The sequence below is a fragment of the Octopus sinensis genome, linkage group LG3 (genome assembly GCF_006345805.1).
Source record: "Octopus sinensis linkage group LG3, ASM634580v1, whole genome shotgun sequence".
Lineage (NCBI taxonomy): Eukaryota > Metazoa > Mollusca > Cephalopoda > Octopoda > Octopodidae > Octopus > Octopus sinensis.
The window spans coordinates 142,819,491-142,839,585 of record NC_042999.1 but is presented as its reverse complement, the minus strand read 5'-3'; the positions used below and the strand labels follow the sequence as shown (position 1 = coordinate 142,839,585).

At 34.9% G+C, this 20,095-nt stretch overlaps 1 protein-coding gene across 1 annotated transcript in view; it reads right to left on the bottom strand.

Moving 5' to 3' along the window:
- Positions 1-20,095, bottom strand: part of LOC115209963 (phosphatidylserine synthase 1) — a 59,761-nt gene that overhangs the window by 20,339 nt on the left and 19,327 nt on the right. The window contains exons 2-3 of the mRNA XM_029778611.2: positions 5,253-5,344; positions 1,695-1,739 (exon numbers count right to left, since the gene is read on the bottom strand). Coding sequence (XP_029634471.1) covers positions 1,695-1,739; positions 5,253-5,344 — 137 coding nt within the window. The remainder of the gene's footprint in view (positions 1-1,694; positions 1,740-5,252; positions 5,345-20,095) is intronic.

Below are 20,095 nucleotides of genomic sequence, written 5' to 3'. Positions count from 1 at the left end.
AATGTTCATAAACAGTAATGTGATAAATATATTAAAAAGAAAATAATAATCCCATACTGCAAAATCAGACACCCAGCAACAACACATCACAGGGGATTACTGAGAGTCAAAGAGCAGTCATTTATGTTGTCACTACCTTTCTAACTCACGACATCTTACATGCCCTTGTTGACTATAATGGGAAAGCAGCAAATTGATTCTATTTGTAACAACAAAATCCCTGTAAAAAAATTGGTTGAAATTTCAAACAGCTGAAGCCTGGATCTAACACAGCAGCAAAAACAGTCAAACTAATGGCATCAACCAGGATTAGCCTTTTACAGGATACATCGATAAAAGATTATCTTTGGATGCACTATTACAGCTTGAATGGAACAGCAGAAGTAATAACATTTACAACAGAGGTATAACAATCACTATTAGATATAGTGAAAGGAAAATATTTCAGTGGTGATGTCATACATGTAATGAAGATGACAAATGTTACATTGTGGAGTATTTCCTGAGACAATTCATCACATTGCATCAGGATGTTCACAATAGCTTTGACAAAAAATATTTGAAGATAAAACATTACAAAGCTGCACTATCTATTGACTACTAACTATTGACTACAGAGAAAAACAAAATGATTCTCTGGTTTTCAAATGAACTTTAACTTGCTTCAGAAAATGATGATGCAAAAATAATACCAAAGAGCTTTAGTAAATATACAGGCTGTTAAATCAGCACATAAACCTGACATCATTCTCCTTGACAAAATGACAATAGCATCTAGTTAGCATAACCAAATAACCATAATGTTAAGCACAAGCAGGCTACAAAACTAAGAAACTACGTTAAAATGAAAAAAAAAATTTTAATAGTTAAGAAATGTGCTTTGTCATCTGTTTGGTAAAGGACATGACTAGAGAAAAACACACTCATTTCTGTGAGTACATAGACCAATTACCAATAAAGAGAGACATAAGCATGTTCCAGAAAGAAGTAATACTAGGATATATTAACATTGTTAGGGCAATGTATTTATTCACATTGAACAACACCGATATTCCTGAATATTTTCTACGCTTTCTATTGAATGTTCTTGTTAATCTTCAGCATGTTCATTAATCACAAATGTAATCTTTAACTCTAACACTTTTATGCATTTTCTCTGGAATGAGCCAAATTCTTGTCCCATAAAAGGAAACTCTTGGCGTATCTTTTAAACGATCAATTAAAAATACAAAATCCACAGTTGGTTTCTGATTTAGACACAAAGCCAATAATTTCTAGGAGAAGTGATTAGTTGATACCATTGACCTTGAAACTTTATTTTATTGGCCCTGAAAGTAAAGCTGACTTCAGTGGGATTTGAACTTGAAATGCAAACATTTGGAACAAATACTGTAAGGCATTTTGTTTAATATAAAGATTCTACCAATCCACTCTGCAATAATAATAATAATAATCTTTTCTACTGGAAGCAAAAGGCCTCTAATTTGGGGGAAGGGATTAAGTCAATTACATCGACACCAGTGCATAACTAGTAGTTATTTAATCAACACTGAAAGGATGAAAAAGCAAAGTTGACCTAGGTGGAATTTGAACCCAGAACATGAAGACAGACAATATTCTGCTAAGCATTTTGCTTGGCATGCTAATGATACATTAACAATAACAATAATAAAAACAAACATAACATGACTTACCAAAAACAATCCTCCATATTGCAGGGTGAGGTCTTGTAAATGGACCTGGACAAAAAAGTAGAAAAAGATTATTCTGCTTATATATATATAATAAAATTTTCTTTTTTCTGGTTGATGTTGGTGTCATATAACTGGCACCTGTGTCAGTGGCATGTAAAAAGCACCCTTTCAATGTTGGGACTCATGGAGGCAATGACAAGTGACTGGGACCTTTGGCAATATATTGTGCTTGGGAAAACCCATCAAACCAAGTGAAATTGTAGTCTTGGCCAATGCTAGTATCACATAAAAGCATCATTTATACTCTTGGAGTGGTTGGTGTTAGGAAGAGCATCCAGCCATAGAAACCATGCCAAATCAGACTGGAACCTGGTGCAGCCCTTAAGCTTGCCAGTTTTAGTCAAACTGTCTAAGCCATGCCAGCATGGAAAGCAGATGCCAAATGATGATGTTGATTTTAACTGATAATATCTAATGTAATCTATCCGCCACACATTTGACAGACAGGGCTATGATTTAAATTATTTTTATAGCAGTTATATCATGTCTGTAAGTAACTGACACACATTATCAGGCAGACCAATCACTTGCCTCACTATATCTGATGTTCAAAAAAAAAACAGTTAAATTTTATTGACTTTGGCAGCATTTTGAACTTAGAAGGTAAAGACCCGGAAGAAGTGTCTCCAAGCATTTTGTCTGCCAACTCACTGCCCTGAAAAATAATATGACTTAAAAACATAAAAATTTAGAAAATGTTAAAAAAAAGATAGGTCTATGTTATTCTTCACATACTACAAATTATTAGCCTAAATGAAATATATACACAACCATGTTTTTTGGTGTGGTAATCATTTTCATGCAACCCAAGATGGGCCAGACAGAGACAGCAAGAATGTGAAATTAATTTATATCTTTTTATCAATTTTTGTTTAGCTTAAACCTATTCAATTTTAAATACTTCTATTTAGTTGTTGTTGACATGGGGTAAAAACATGACAGGTGATCATGCCTAGAACAATCTTCTCTCCTGCATTACCCAATACTTTTTTATAGAGAGAAAATGAAACTTCAGCTTAGAAACAGTTGAATTTTAGCAAATAAATCTTGTTTGTACATTGATCTAAACTCATAATCATTACGTATTTATGCTTAAAATTCTCTGTCTCTCTCATACACAGTTATATGTGCATTGCACATATAACTGAGTGTGAGAGAGACAGAGAATTGTCTGTATGAAGGTAATTTGGATGTACTTGGAAGTGAAAAAAGGTGTGACCAAAATTAAACTCCAAGAGTTTCAAGCTTTTCAAGATTCAATTGGATTTGTATCAGCATTTTCTCTTGTTTGAGCTGGTCTCAGGGTGCTAATCACTTCTTTTTCACATATAAAGTACATGCAATAGAGTCCCTCATTTACCAACATTTCATTTTTATAATTTATATAAGTATATTTGTTATTTTTGTTGTTCATGAAAAATTGGTACTTGAATAGTTTTTTTCTGTTCCTCACTTCCTTTGGCTAATTGTCTTTATTTACCTCAATAGCTATCTTCTTTTCCATGTTATTTTTTTTTCCTGTTTGTACTACACTACTGAGCCTTATCTGCAGCAAACATCTTTTCACTGTTTTGATACCAGCCTGCCTGAGACTATCATACAAAGTTCTTGTTTTAAAGTGATCTATTTAAAATGTCTCATCAAAATTTCATGTTAATTCATGTTCCAACCATCAGATAAATAATGACAAAGGTATTTTACTAAATTCTTCATTATTTCCATATCTAATTGAAACAAAGAGAGTATGTTTCAACAGAAATATGGTAATGAAATAGTTATATGCAGCAATGGCTCCAACAAAACTGAAAAGGCACTTCATAACAAATTAGTCATACAAAAAATAAAAGAGATAATTATTTTAAAAGGTTATTGAATTTTAAAAAGAGAATACATATGGAGCAATTTATTTGGTTACAGAAATTATTGCACAGGAAAAAAAAATCATTGTGTTAGTGAGAGTTTATTAACACCAGTATGTAAAATTGTTTGTTCCTTTTTGAGCCATCCCTGGCTCATAAGGGCTGGTTTCCCAGTTTCCTTGGCGTATAGTTTCACCACCTGGACGGGATGCCAGTCCATCGTAGGTGAGCTGCAAGATGCAGGAGGAAAGAATGAAAGAAAGTTGTGGCGAAAGAGTCAGCAGAAGTTCGCCATTACCTTCTGCCGGAGCCAAATGGAACTTAGGTGTTTTGCTCATAAACACACACATTGCCCAGTCTGAAATTCGAACCCGCGATCCCTCGACCGCGAGTCCACTGCTCTAACTACTAGGCCATGTGCCTCCACACGTAAAATTATAGTGGGTTAAAAATACAATAAGTTGATGTATTGATGATATATGTCACATGATATGAAACATGATTTGCATAATAAACAGCAAAATAGGAAAATCTTATACATAGGTTGATGAGTAGATCACGTGAATAAATCTCATGTCTTGATGTTGCAAGATTTGTCAATGAAAATGGAATCCAAGAAAACACTTTTCTGAGATAAGTAAAAGTATTTGATATATTTTATATTTTGACTCCATATCTAGAAACAAGAGATTTCTCCTGAAAAACTGAGTTGGCATCTCCTCTGATGGTGGTCCATCAATGTTGGCTCTTAAAGTAGCTTTATTTTTCTTGTAAAACGAGAAAATTTTGATATTGGTCTTAGTTAAAAGCAAACAAGTATATCAGTAAATTTCAGGCCTTATTGAAACCTATCTGGAAGGACAATTGATCAAAATTGAACAAATTGAACAATACTTTTTCTCCCTTTTCAACAGAAGGATCTATATTCTGAATCATACAAAGTTCTTGTTTTAAAGTGATCTATTTAAAATGTCTCATCAAAATTTCATGTTAATTCATGTTCCAACCATCAGATAAATAATGACAAAGGTATTTTACTAAATTCTTCATTATTTTCATATCTAATTGAAACAAGAGGAAGAATTTAGTGAAACAAGAGGAATTTAGTGAAGAATTTAATTGAAACAAGAGTAAGAATTTAGTGAGCTACCATGTACTGGAGATGAAATTTACTGATCTAGTCCTGAACAAGCTCTAAGGTTTTGTAAAAGAAGACGATCCTATCATTCAAAAGATACCAATAAGTATTGCTCCAATTTTCCACTTACAAGTGTGAACAAGCTTTTTCTTATTTAACAAGTTGCAAGAACAAAGAAAGGAAACTCCTTTCAGTTGAAGATGAAGTATCTGTGTATCAAGACAAGCACAGGTTTCTCATTAGAGAATCAAATTTCATTATATAAATACTAACAGTACCTTGACCCAAATGACATATTGCTTTGATTTACTAATGCCTTTTCAACATTATCAATAAAAGATTAAATTATTGTAGTAGTTATCTGTGGCAACACGAAAACTTATGACAATGACAATGATATTTCCTTTATAAGTGCTATTTAGGATATTGGTTATTCATGTTTTGTAAAAAAACTGGAAAACAACAATAAAAGAAATTTAAAAAAAGAAATAATAAACTTACCATTAGGGAATGCCAAAACACTGATGATGATAAAAATGAAGATCATGCAACATAGACCGGTCCAAATATTGTCATCTGAACTGACATCATTTCTGTAAAAAAAAGACAAACAAACATGTATGTATATATATGTATATAAACAATTGCAGCGTGGAAGGTGTTTATAAGCCATTTAAGAAACACACGAAAACCATTAGATTCATTTCAACATTTAAATTTAATTGTCAAAATATTTTCGGCGCTTTGAGACTGCAACCCGTTCACTGACAAAATTGTGTGTGTGTGTGTGTGCGTGCACGTTTCAGAATCACAATTTGACTCAGAACATAAAAAGAAGAAACTAAGACACTACATCAGACGCTCTACTAACTCTTCTAGTCAATATCATAAAATAGGATTTACTAGCAATGTAATAGTTTCTTGTGATGAAAATCAAATATTCCCACAGGTAAATGGTATAGATATTTGTGGAGCTAACTAAAGATACTGCTGTAGGTCACCAAAGGAAACTTCTAACTGACAACTGACATAAAGTGTTCAATAGCTTCAATTCTGGTAAACTAACAACTGGTAGCAGCAATTTATTAGAAGACGAAGGAATTGATCTGTATGTGTGAGAGAGAGAGAGAGAGGGAGGGAGGGAGAGAGAAACAGAAGAGTAGGAGGAAATATTTGAAGGTCTGATTGCCAGTAGAGTATAGTTAAAAGGCATGCATACATTATTTTTTCACATACTGAAGAGAGCAATTGGTTGGATGCAACAACAAAGGCAATGCACATGTAATATTTCCTGTTCAAACTTAAAAAAATATAGAATTAAACAGTCACTTTAAGAATTAATAAAAAGGTTAATTTGGATGCTGATCAGATTGTGTGGCTTTCTGAAGACCAAGACATCGGTCAACATTAGTATATCTATAAAAGTGTACACAATGAGGTTTATATATGCACATGTACTCTCGATCCCTGAGAGTATATAGGGGTGGATGGGGTGGATATTTGCTTAAATTCTTATAAGCAGGTGGGTTGGAAAATCGATAATTGTATCGTGGTAACCATATAAAATTTTAAAAGTTTCTAGGTGGTCTCCCTTGATTTTTTAAAAACCTACCATTTACTCTGAGGTTCCAAATAATGGGGGTGGGGAGTGCTGGAATAAACGGGGGTGGGAATCAGCATTTGTTCACGACGAAAGCAAGTGCTTGCTTTTCTTCTATAGAATAATTTTCATACATCGCACCATGAAATACTCTTTCCTTATCCATGATGTTATGAAAAAAGTTCAAAGAGAAATTACTTGAGTCATGTTGATGTTGCTAAATTCTTATTCCATAAAAAGCTTCTCTTGTAAGGTTAAACAGTTCGTCATTGAAGTTCTTAGTTTGCATGGAATTTGTGATGGTGTTTGGTATAGAAATCATAGAGAAATTGAAAATGAAGATTTGTTGTTGCAGACTGGTGACTTCAACTTGCCAAGGAAAAAATACAAGTTGTTTTTACAGTAAATGTTTCTATTTTCACTTTTGTTAAACACAATATTTTAATCATTTAAAAATATTTTTAAGTGAATGTGATTCCAAAAATGTAAGTTGTTTGTACAGTAAGTATTTATATTTTAGCTTTCTTTAAACAGACAATATTTTAATTTTTCTAAAAAATATTTTCAAGCCAATACCATTACAAAAATTGTTTTTGGCATATCTAAAAAATATTTTAAAGTGAAAATGACTTAAAAAATAAGCAGTTGAGGGAGGGAACAACTTTGGCCAAATGAAGAAGTGTGCAGGTTGAAGATCCAGAAAGTGTTTTGGTGCAAATCCTTCATTTATATCAAGAGTGAACAGAAATTTAGAGGGGGCAGAAGGGGAGGAGAAAGAGTTAAAGAGATGGAGAGCATGGTTAGTGTCATGCAAGTTAGGAGAAAAAGTATAAACATGAGTAGAGTTTGAGCATCTGTGTACTTATATTTAGATGTGGCTGTGTATGTAAATTGGATGTTTATATTATAATTATGGTCTTCAAATTCCTAGTCACCTCAACCATTCATTAAACATGAAGGAAAAGAATCTCATTGAAAGAGAGTCAGAGGGGGGAGGGAGAGGGAGAAAAACTATTTAGATTTCTAATTAATGTTATGTTGGACAATATTGATAATTATCTTCAATACAAAAATTAATTCAATATTCTAATGAAAGATTTCTAAAAGAAACCCAAATATTAAAACAAGAAGCTGAAACTGCCACCAGAAAAGCTTTCCAATTTCAGCATCAAAAATCTTTTAGTTGAGGAAAAAATTTTGAATTTTTTCTGTAAAACTCTTTAAATTGAAAGCATTTAGTTTCATGGTTTCTGAATTAGGTACAAGGCCAGCAATTCTGAGGAGAGGTGGGGTTAGCCAATACCATAAACTCCCAGTCATTAACCAGTACTTTATTGATCTTGAGGGAAGGAGGGGATGAAAGGCAAAGTTGGCCATAATTACCAATCATTATTGATCTTAATGAAATCTGCTGGTACAAGACTAAAGACATAATGTGAGGTTTTTGTATTTTAAGTACCATTGTTTGTTTCAGTTTTCCTGGTTGACAACAGATTTCACTATTTGTACTTGACAGCTGAGTGATTGGGAAGAGAAAAATCAGTAGTAAAACATTCACTGTAATAATGTGTAAATTTTAAATTTCTGAAAAACAATCCCAGCATGCAAAATATGCTCGAGAAGTTGTACAACTAATTATTAAACTAAACTGCAAGTTCACAGTAGTCCAGTCAGTGTTCATATAAATTTACTACACAGTACACTAGCTGATGTAAAAAACTAACATGTATTGAGTGCTGGTGCCACATAAAACACACCAGTATTGGTGCCAAATAAAAAGCACCCAGTGTACTCTGTAAAGTGGTTGGCATTAGGAAGGACACTCAGCTGTAGAAACCATGTCAAATAAGACAATGGAGCCTTGGTGTAGGTCTCCAGCTTGCCAGCTCCCATCAAACCATCTAACTTTTGCCAGCATGGAAGGTGGATGTTCAATGATGATGATGATATTACAAAAAAAAAAGTTGCACACCATTTAAATGAAAAACAATAGTTAAGTTCATGTTAATATATTAGGTACAGTAAAATTTAAAAAGTAATTCTCTAAAATATGCAAATTTTTATTTTTACACTAATTAACATTAATTTTCTCATCAATACTTCATATGGTAAAGTCTATACTTTGCTGAAGAGTCTAATAAGATTGAAACATGTCTAGAATTGCCTCCCATACTTGCTGGAATAATTAAAATAATATTGACAAATTCTGTTTTTTCAACACTTCTGGAACAATCAATTTGTACAGTTTGATCTGTGATCACAATATTAATTGAAATTCTAACCAAACAGAACTGTTATAGTTATGATTATTTCCAATTAACACATTTTATGCAGTGAACAATAAAAAGCTAACACTAAATTGATTTTCATGAAAACAGCTTCTGAATAATTTATTTTTCTAACATAGATTTGGATTTAGAAAGGTTAATATCCTTCATGTAAAATATCCTCATTGTAAAATAAAAATATGTATGTAGGTCAGAAACTGAAAAGAGAAAAATAATAGCACACAGAACAATCAATTTGTAAATTTGGCTGGCAATCACAATATTAATTAAAATTTCAACCTAACAGAACTGGTATATTTGTACTTGTTGCATACATTTTTAAAAATGTTCTTTTATTTATCATAATGTAGGTTAGAGTTATTTACTGAACTAGTTCACATTACATTTCTGGCACTTTCTTTAGCAACCTTGAAGGTATATAAACTGAGGTGAAATATAGATTAGATATGTAGCTACTGAAAATTTGGATACTAAATGGGTTGCTTTAAAGCAGTAGCTCACAACGTGGGGTCTGTTGATCCTTGGAGATCCACAACAATAGTACTGTGGGTCCATGAGTTCAAAATTTATTGTGTAGAAAACCTGGTGTTATTGGGAAAATCCATAAAAGAGCCCTTTTAGTGAAAGGGTTGGTAATCACTACTTCCAATATAGTTGTATGAGCAAAAGCTCAAAATAAGAACCAAATTTCCTTTAAATTACACTTATTGTCTTAAAGAAAGGCATATTGAATGTGTTTCTAGATACAGTGTTTAAAAAAAGATTAGATGATCACAAATGGAATGCTTCGGATTAAAGGCATATACAACCAGAACTGATCTTGGGGTAAAGAACAACGACCATCACAACAGAAAAGGTCAAAATTCTAGACATCCATTACACTCAAATGAATTTTAATCTATGCAGAAGGTAACAAAAATAAACAAACATGAACAGCTTTTGACACAGAAATATACTAGTTTCAAATTTTGGCAAAAGGACAGCAATTTTGCAGGAGGGAGTAAATCGATTACATCAACCCCAATGGGACTTATTTCACTGACTTGAAAGTATGAAAGGCAAAGTTGACTACAGTGAACTCAGAATATAGAGAGGGGCAAATGCCGCCTGGCATTCTAATGGTTCTGCCAGCTCAGTACCGTAACACAGTATTTGAAAAAAAAAAAAAAAAAAAAAAAAAGAAGACCCTTATATAAATATACAAATACATATATAGTCAGGAACTATGTTTCAACTTGCATTCTATTCCTCACTCATCTACAAAAATACCTACTGCCAAAATAAGAAATTGAATCTGAAAGTTGGTTTCATCATGGTTGACACTATTCCAAACCATACAGCACCTGTTCACCTCTTTACACTTCTTCAGGAACAGCATTCAGACACATCAACATTTCAGAACAACTTGATAACAATGTCTCTTCCAGATAATCCAAACATAAATAGCTGTAAATATCGACTGCAACACTAAGTCATGATGGATTGTCAAACATCTTGTGACCCCCACCTACCCCCAACCACATCTCTATAAGCAAATTAAAGCTATCAAACCACACAGAAAGAGAACCTACTTTGTTTTTGCCTTAGATACAGCTAAAGCCAGTAACATATATTGGAGTGGGTAAGTCAATTACATCAACCCCAGTGCTCAACTGGTGCTTAATTTATCAACCCTGATGGGATGAAAGGCAAAGTGGACCTCAGAGGAATTGGAACTCAGAATGTAAAGACAGATGAAATACCAGTAAGCATTTTGCCTGGCATGCTAATGATTCTGTTAGCTCACCACCTTATGTTAATTCAATAACTCATTATATTGAGAATGGAGATAGAACTTTTCATAGCACTTGGATGGTGATGTTGAGGACCTCAGAGGAATTGGAACTCAGAATGTAAAGACAGATGAAATACCAGTAAGCATTTTGCCTGGCATGCTAATGATTCTGTTAGCTCACCACCTTATGTTAATTCAATAACTCATTATATTGAGAATGGAGATAGAACTTTTCATAGCACTTGGATGGTGATGTTGAGGCAGGGGTAGAGTGAAATTAAGACACCACATCCACTGGAAAGTCTGTTAGTTGCCGCTAAAACAGAATGAGGATACATAGGACTGGAGTAATTACATCGTCTGTAGGGAGGTTTATGTTGCAAATGTAGACAGAATTGAAAAGCAAAGTTGGCTTTGGTGGGATTTGAACTTAGATTGAAAAGACAAAAAGCTGTGATGTAAAAACAAATACCTAGACTGATAATGCTCACCTCTGTGCTAAGCTGTCAGATACTTTAATTAATGAGTGTTTCTTTGTGAATGAGCTGGCAGCAATGGCTCACTAATTAACAGATGATAATAGGGAAAATGGCAAGAGGATTTGCAAGTAGGCTGGAAGAAGTTGAAAGGAAAATAATCTCATCTTAACAGACAGCCTTAGCATATATGCATAGATTACATTGTTTAGACTGGTGTCTTAAGCTGTTTGATCTATTAATGGAAGTTGGCTAAGAGAGGACAGGTCAGAACACCTACTGTACATTATTAATACATTGTTACCAACTATTACAGACAATAATACATTACTGTTAATCTCTGCAAAGAATAGACGTACAAGGTGAGCCTAAAGAAAGGGAGAAGCCAGGAGGTCTGTGGAGTTGGAATCATTGATTCAGAGTTAGAAATTAGGTTAAGCAGAGTTGGAATCAGAAAAATGCATTAACATCGCTATATGTAAATTGTAATACAATGCTGATGGTATTTTATCTTCAATGAAAATAAAAAAGTAGCGTTTCTTGCTAAATAATAAAATCTTGTTAAGTGCTATTGACATTAATCCAATGAACTGGATTTTGCTGAACAATAAGTAAATAGTTAGAGGAAAAGAGACTCTTAAATAGTAATTCACATAAATGAGGCACAGGTAATATCTGAAACCTCTGAATTACATTTTGAAGCATACTTAAACAAAATGGGACATTCAAAAGTGGAGCAACACTTAAATGGATGAAAAAAAAAAAGTGTTCAAAAATTAAATAAATAAAAATTCAACAAATTTTTTTTTAATAAATTAAAAGTAGAAAATTATGCTTGCCCAGTGTGCAAGATTAATGAAGCACAGAAGGGCTGAGCAGAAAAACTGAATATAAGAGGGATTAATTGTAGTGCGCAAGAGTGATGGCTATGCTTGTATGGACTTGTGATACATTTGAATAGTGAAAGTTGGGTGAAGAAATTCCAGGAAATTCATGTGAAAAGAACCAATGGAAGAGGAAGACCAAGGAAAACATGGGCAAAAAGTGGTGAAGCTCTGACTCTAAGTTGAACCTCACAAAGGACGTGACAAAGAAATACAAAGAGTAGTAGGGTACTCTGTTGAAGAGAATATGTCCCACCGATGCAAGCATAGAAAAATGGTTAGCAGCTGTGATGGTTGCTTTGTACCCATCCTAGTGACTAAGCTACTATTTACTCTTAGTTGACAATCTGATACTTCATCTACCAGAGTATCCAAATGTGAAATTCTTCACTTCCCATGACAATAGAACATATTAAATTTTTCTTCTAACTCTCCTCTAGACTAATTTTTGCCAAACACACACCATCAATTTCCTCAAATTCTGGATTTAACCTAGAAGAGAAATGGCTCAGTATATATAGTATTATACTTACTACCTTGTGTTCTCAAAGTACAGTCATACATTGTTTCTGAAACTTGCTATGGTGTTCTTAGTAGATATGCTACACTATGCAGACAGTGTCTCTTGCTTTAACTTCAATAAAGATATAAAGATGAACAAATCCTACCACCTTATGTAGAAGTATGATGATCAAGTGGTTATGGTATTGGTATAATAGTTCAGAGACACTGGGTTTAAAATCCACGAAAGGCATTGTGCATTTGGGCAGCACACTTCACTTAAACTTCAGGCAACTGGTGCTAAATCAAATGGGAATACTTGCTATAACAGTCTGGTGCTTTATCCAGTAGAGAAATTTCTCTCATTTTGTATCATCAGTCTTATGTTAAACACAAACTCTTAAGGTCTTTGGGAACTACATGAGTTATTTCCAATACTTACTGACCTCCTGGATGGTGATTGGAGTGATTATTTCTTTAACCTAACTTTTGACAAAAAAGGGTTCCTTATACACATTAAAATATGGTAAATTACTCATCTCAGAAATATAGCATTGCAGGGTATGAGATGTTTTGGCACTATCTATTTGGTGTTGTTGACTCAACAATTGGATTATTTGATATTAGATGTTTTAATGCTTCTCTCATTCCCTGTGTGTGTGTGTGCATGAGAGAGCATTTTCCTCTGTGTTTTCAAGGAGAGAGAAAACATTTGTTAAACATGTTCAATTAATAAATTGTAATGTCTGCCTGTCTCTCTGTATGTGCATATTCCTGTGTGTGTGTGTGTGTGTGTGTGTGTGTGTGTTTGCCTCCAACACATGCAAGTACTGTCACCAATACAAATTGAATGTCATGTCAGTCATTCCAAATCTACTAGTGTCCAAAGAGTTGCGTGTAAGAAATGTCTTCATTAATAACAGGAAAGGGAGTGATGGGAAGTGCTTCTTCGTGTTATGTGGTTATGGTAAAACATCCTGATAGAACCCACCCAAACTCCAGCAACACATTAAAAATGGAAAATAAAAGAAAACCTAATTTGTTCAAAGTAGTTGATACAAGTAATTAAGTACAATGATTGTTCCTTTGCTACAAACTCTAAAAAAAAAAAAAAAAAAAAAAGGCTGTGGTTTATAAATGGTCAATAAATAGAGTCCACAAATGACAATTGTTTTAGTTTAGTGAGTTTAACAACTAGAAAGAAAGAAAAATGGAAGAAAGAAACAGACTGGGGAGAGAGAGAGAGAGAGAGAGAGAGAGAGAGAGAGAGAGAGAGAGAGAGAGTGGGGGGGATAAAAAGTAATATATCAAAATCAAGTGAATGGTTCAGTGTCATAAATTAGATTAGGCCAAAGACTAAAAAAGTTTGGTTTGAAAGTGAGCTAAAGAGAGGATGCTAAAGAAAGCTAGTTGTAGTAGTGGTGGTGGTAGTGGTAGTAGTAGTAGATAGAGAGAGATAAAGCTAACTAAAAAGATGATGCTATAGAAAAAGCTTAAGGCAGAATTAAAAGAGGAGCAGGAAGAAGGAAAAATGGTGAAAAATTAAAGGAAAAAACTAACAAAGAATGTGAAAATCAATTTTTTTTTTGTATTAAAGAAAGGCATTTTTTACTTCAAGGAGAGTTAAAGTTAGCAATGCAAAAGCTAACACTAATGAAGGCCACAGTGCAGCCATTGCCTCATAACAGTAAAGCTATCAACCTCTTGGATGGCTGATTATGCAGTACATTCTCAACACTTGACTTGACCATTACTAAGTTTGCTGAAGTAGCATTCTTTATGTACATTTTAGTAAACCACATAACTAAAAGTGCCTTAGTTTAATAGCTAATTATCAGAATAGGTGCTAGTTCTTGTAGGAAATTTTTTTACTTCTCATACTTTCTTGAAGATAAACCATTCGTGTGATTTAAAGGATGTTCATCAGTTAGAGCAAATGCTGTAGGGATGCCTTCAGAGTGAAATAACAGTAGACTTCCAGAAATTCAGTATGAGTTTTATATGAAGGATTACGTAACATTTTTGACTCAATGGCCTGCACACATGTATCCATGCACATCTAAATTTAGTTTTGAAACTGAAATCATTTGAAAATTAATAGAACCTTTGGTATTCTTGATATAAAAAAAAAATTTACAAGTGCTGAATCTGATAATATAATTCTGGAAGGTAGCAGAGATGGAAGGAACAATATAAGCTATAAAATTAAGAAATGCATTCTAAGCAGCTTTCATGCTCTGATTTTATATTAAAGGAAAAGGAGACTACAATAATGATCTGAGCTAGAAGGTGAATTACAGCATGCAGCTTTAAAATACAAAATGACAGCAGTTGATATAAATGTCAACTCAAGAGATCTATTTGTTGATAATTTGATGTCATATACATACACTCACATTCAGCCCACTTGCTTCCTTTGTGGAAGCAAGGATGACTGTTTCACTAAGTTGCTCTGCCAACAATAAAAGTATGGCAGACTTAGCAGCATAGTAAGCATCATCAGCAACCAAGTTCTGTACATCAACAAAAGCAAACCATAGAATACTGACAGGAGACTGACCTTGATCAGCAGATAAGCCTGTTGGAAACTATTAAGCTGAATGCAATTTTACTGTCTTTTATCTTTTACTTGTTTCAGTCATCAGACTGCAGCCATGATGGGACATCATCTTGAAGGGCTTAATACTTATCAACCCCAAACTTATTTTTAAGTCTGGTAGTTATTCTATCAATCTCTTTTGCTGAACTGCATTGTAGTGGTGGGGGAATAAACACAAACACACACATATATAGAGAGAATGTTTGGGCTAAATTTGACAGTTTGCATAAAAGAAAACAATATCCCACCTAAAAATAAAATTTAAAAAAGTGAAAAAAATATCAACTAGATAAGGGGTTCTCAACCATTTTTTGCCCATGGACCCCTTTGATTCCTATTTTCCTTGAGTAGATCCCATGGCCATTTGATGTTTTCATAATTAAATATTATTAGAAATTGTATTCTTTTACTCATTTGAACCATGCAGCTGCGGTCATGCTGGAGCACTACCATGTATAAAAGTAATTGTTAAAATATTTTGTGTATTGTGGATGTATAACCAATTTATTGCACATACACTTTACTAGTCTAATGCACAATTTTTCATGGTCCCTGAAAAATTACTGTGAACCTCCAATTTATTATATTGCATCCATGGACCCAACAATCTTATATGGACCCCAGAACTAGATTATGGTTGGGAGATAACAGTTTACTCAAAGTAACTGCCTTCAGCTTCCACCACAGCCACAAGAAGGCTCTGGAACCTGGTTCTTCACTGTATTCCTGGAAAGATCTTTGGACACCTAAATCTTGACCACCAACTTGATTTTGATGTTACAGGCAGAGCAGTTGGTGTCTTTCTCAACCATACCCCACATGTAGTAATCCATGAGATTACAATTGGGGGAATTAGAAGGCCAGAAATTAGGGCTGGTGAAGTCATAGAAATTCTCCAACAACCACTTCTGACTTTTTCTGGGGAGGCTCTCTTGAGGTTGTAGATAGTTTCTGTTACCTAGGTAACCAAATTAGTAATGGTGGAGGATGTTCTGAAAGTATTGTTTCTAGAATAAGAATTGGGTGGAGGAAGTTCAGAGAGCTATTATCTCTGTTGGCAACAAAAAGACTCTCTCAGAGTGAAAGTAGACTATACGATGCTTGTGTGCGAACAGCTATACTCCATGGTAATGAGACAGGGGCTCTGAATGCAGAAGACATGAATAGACTGGAGAGAAATGAAGGTAGTATGCTCTGTTGGATGTGTAATATCAGTGCACATGTACGACAAAGTGTAAATGTATTGAGAGAAAAGTCGGGCATAAGAGGAGTCAAATGTAGCATGCTAGAGAGAAGATTACATTGGTTTGGATATGTGATGCATATGAATGAAGACAGCTGCATAAAGAAGTGCCAACCACTGAAAGTAGATGGTACCTGTGGAAGAGGGAGACCCAAGAAGAGATGTTGGGCCTCACAGAGGAAATGACAATGAACTGAGATGTCTGGCGATATGAAATTCTTGGGAAGACCTGCCTACATCAGCAAAACTGAGTCCTAGAAATGCTGTGTGTCCCACCCACACTTAACAAGAACACACTCTACCATAACAAACCAAATATCCCTTCTCTTCCTCACATTGCCACTCCATGCACTAGGCTTACCCCCACTCCCCAATCCTGTCCTCTTGACCCTGTGCCACTGTATCCTTGCTATCCGCTAACTTCCAAACTGCATGTTCCACCCACACCCTGACTCATTGTATCATTGCATATGCCCGGCACTTTGCCACCATCTCTATCCTGCTGTATGCCTCTCTCTCCTTCACTTCCCTCAGGTTGGGTGACCATGTATTTCCTTTGCAGCAGCGCATCTGTTTCTGTCTTCATTCCTAATCTCTCTCTCTGGCTGAGTAACCTTGTCCCTCCTCTACAGCAAGACATCTGTTTCTGTCTCTGTGTCTCAATATAACCTTTCATCATCCAACACAAGATCACCTCCTCCAATGTCCCCTCTCCTTTCAAAATAGCTTTTTTTTTGTCTTGCAAGTACTTGGTGACCTTGTCAGTGCAGTTGCCACTTAAAAGCACTAAGTCCACTCTGCTGAGTGGTTGGTGTTAGGAAGGGTATCCAGCTGTATAAACCTTGCCAAAACTGACCTCGCCTGTGCTTGTGTCACATAAAAAGCACTAAGTCCACTCTGTTGAGTGGTTGGTGTTAGGAAGGGCAGCTAGCTGTAAAAATCCTGCCAAAACAGTTACAGAAGTCTGGTGCAGGCTTCTGCTTGGCCAGCTCTTGTCAAACCATCCCACCCATGCCAGCATGGAAGGTAGATGTTAAATGATGATGATGATGATGATAAATGGCAAGAAGCCTCATCCTGCTTCCACACGTATGGCCTTCCAGCAGCTTCATGTCGCCACCTGAATTGCTTGCTATGTCCCTTCCTGCTGGTCATGGCTTCATAATCTCCATTACAGCTATCCATGTCATGTCTTACAACCTTTACAAAGCATTGAGTAGCAGTCACGAAGTCTGCATTTTGATATCCAATGTGCATCGTCATGATACAGGTGACTCTTTTCCAATATTCAGATGAACCTGAACACCCTATATGTTTATGATGGGTTTCTCCACAGTTTCGGTCTACCAAATTCACTCACATGGCATTGGTCATCTTGGGACTGTAGTGGAATACACATGCACAAGGTGCTGCACCATGGGACTGAACCTGAAACATCAATGTTGCAAAGTAAGCTTCTTAATTATACAGCCATGCCTGCACCTATGTTTTACATATGATAGCTGAACTCACATCTACAATTCAAAAACCACAGTCATCTATTTTCAGATCCTCATGTCTTCACTGATTGGGCCATGCATATTGAAATCCTCTAGAAACCTTCATCTGTGCTACAATTATCCCAACCATACACCTTGATTAATGGTGCTGCAGTGATGTGCAATGAAAAACAAGGCAACTAATCATCAAAGCAGATTACACTCTGATTGTTAGTCAAACTATTTACAGCTGTAGCTGTCCAACTTACATGTCAGACAGTTTTCTTTCAATTAAACATTAATTGCCTACTTTACCTGATTGCTTGTGTTTACAAATACTTTTTATTTTACTGCAATACAACACTTAATTTTACAAACAACTTATTTATAATGTTGTTCCACTTTAGTGATACAAAAGTGTATTGCCATCTGCAAAAGGTTGAAAAACACAGATCTTTATTGACAGAATGGGTAGATTGGTTATCAAATTAGATGTAACAATGTAACAATTCTCCCATGACAAATGTTAATAGCTTGAGATGGACCTAACTTGACAGGTCAGTCAAGTGAATGGAGAAATGTAAAACCACACGTCTTTCACTCAACAGGTATGTACATGGGAGTTTTCAATATAGATATCACATGACTTATTATTACAGTCTTTCTTACATAATAAGGCATCAAGCTCAAGAAATAAAATATTTTGCTCATAATTTTATTCCCTTATTTTTGTAATGTGCTATTCACCATACTATCATTTTCATCATCATCATCGTTTAACGCCCACTTTCCATGCTAGCATGGGTTGGACGATTTGACTGAGGACTGGCGAACCAGATGGCTGTGCCAGGTTCCAATCTGATCTGGCAGAGTTTTTACAGCTGGATGCCCTTCCTAACGCTAACCACTCCGAGAGTGTAGTGGGTGCTTTTACATGTCACTGGCACAAGGGCCAGTCAGGTGGTACTGGCAATGGCCAAGCTCAAATGGTGTTTTTTATGTGCCACCCGCACAGGAGCCTGCCCAGTGGAACTGGCAACAACCTTGCTCGAATGATTTTTCACATGCCACTGACACAAGTGCTAGTAAGGTGATGTTCGTAACGATCACGCTTGAATGGTGCTTTTCATTGTTTTAAAATGTTCATTCCTCAAATATCTTTAGTTACCTTATTTCTAAATACATACAACTCTTTAGTTTGGTTTCAACTTTATATATATATATATATATATATAATATATATATATATAAATAAAAAAATCATTATTTCTTTGTTTCAAGCCCTTTTTATTTTCATGATGCTGTATATAAAGAAGTGTAGACTGAGTCATGAAATTACATGCTTTATTACTGACAATGATGTTTACATAAATCAATACACAACTTGGTAACCTTGCCAGGCTCCTATTGAATGAATTGAGTAAGTTTAGCTGATGGATTTATAAGTTACAAGAAATATTACTAGATATTAAATCTCTTGAAATCTGTCCAAACAAAATACAATAAAGAGAGCATATGTGTGTGTGTTTACATCCATTTTTGCATGCTGGTATGAGTTAGATGAATTGAGGCATTGTTTTACAATAAAGTGCCCTTCTTGTTGCTAACTCTTACCAGTTTTTCATGTAACCCATACCAGTATTTCAGAAGCCTTTGAAGGCACAAAGTGAGCAGATGATAGGCTGAAAAAAGTGACATCATAACCACACAACTTTCAGAGAGTGCAAATGTCAAACCAATAGTCACACAGATGTACGTATATATAGGACTAGTCAGTTTTTGTATATTAAATTCACCTGGAAGGCCCTGGTCAGCCTAGGGCTATACCAGAAGACACCTGCTCAATTTGTTGTATGGAGGGACCAAGCCAAAAAGGTGGCTATGAAACAAACGTTTCAGCCACACCTATGTCTTATGTGCAAGTGTGTGTGTAGGTATATTGTGCATTGGTTGTTTCACTGTGTCTTTGCATTCACATTGTTTGAACTATGCACCTGTTGTAGAATAAATACTACCTCTTAATATTTCATCTAACACACGCCAGCATGACAAAATTAAAAAAAAAAATGGAAAAGGAGGGAAGTAAAAATGATAATGGTGCACAGGTGGAGAAGACCAAAAAATATGTGAGAGAGTAGACATCTGAGGAAATGTAAAAGAGAGAGAGAGACATTAAAAGCACTTGTACATGTGAGAGAGAAAAACATTGAGTATTTGCACATCATGTTGGTAATAATCTCAACAAAATTCTGGATTTTACAACTCTCAGTTTTCAGTCCTACAGATGTTAATAACATAGTTAACCAATAATGAACAATGCTGATCCCAACACAGCATATTTATTAGATATTTCTCACACTATTGTGTAGCAGAATAAATATTTATTTTTATCCAAGTTAGTAAAATTGTTACACATTGTTCTCCCTCTTCTATCACAATGTGTGTGAACCCCCATGCATCACCACCACTGCCAGCACCTAACAGCTATTTCATCTGGTATC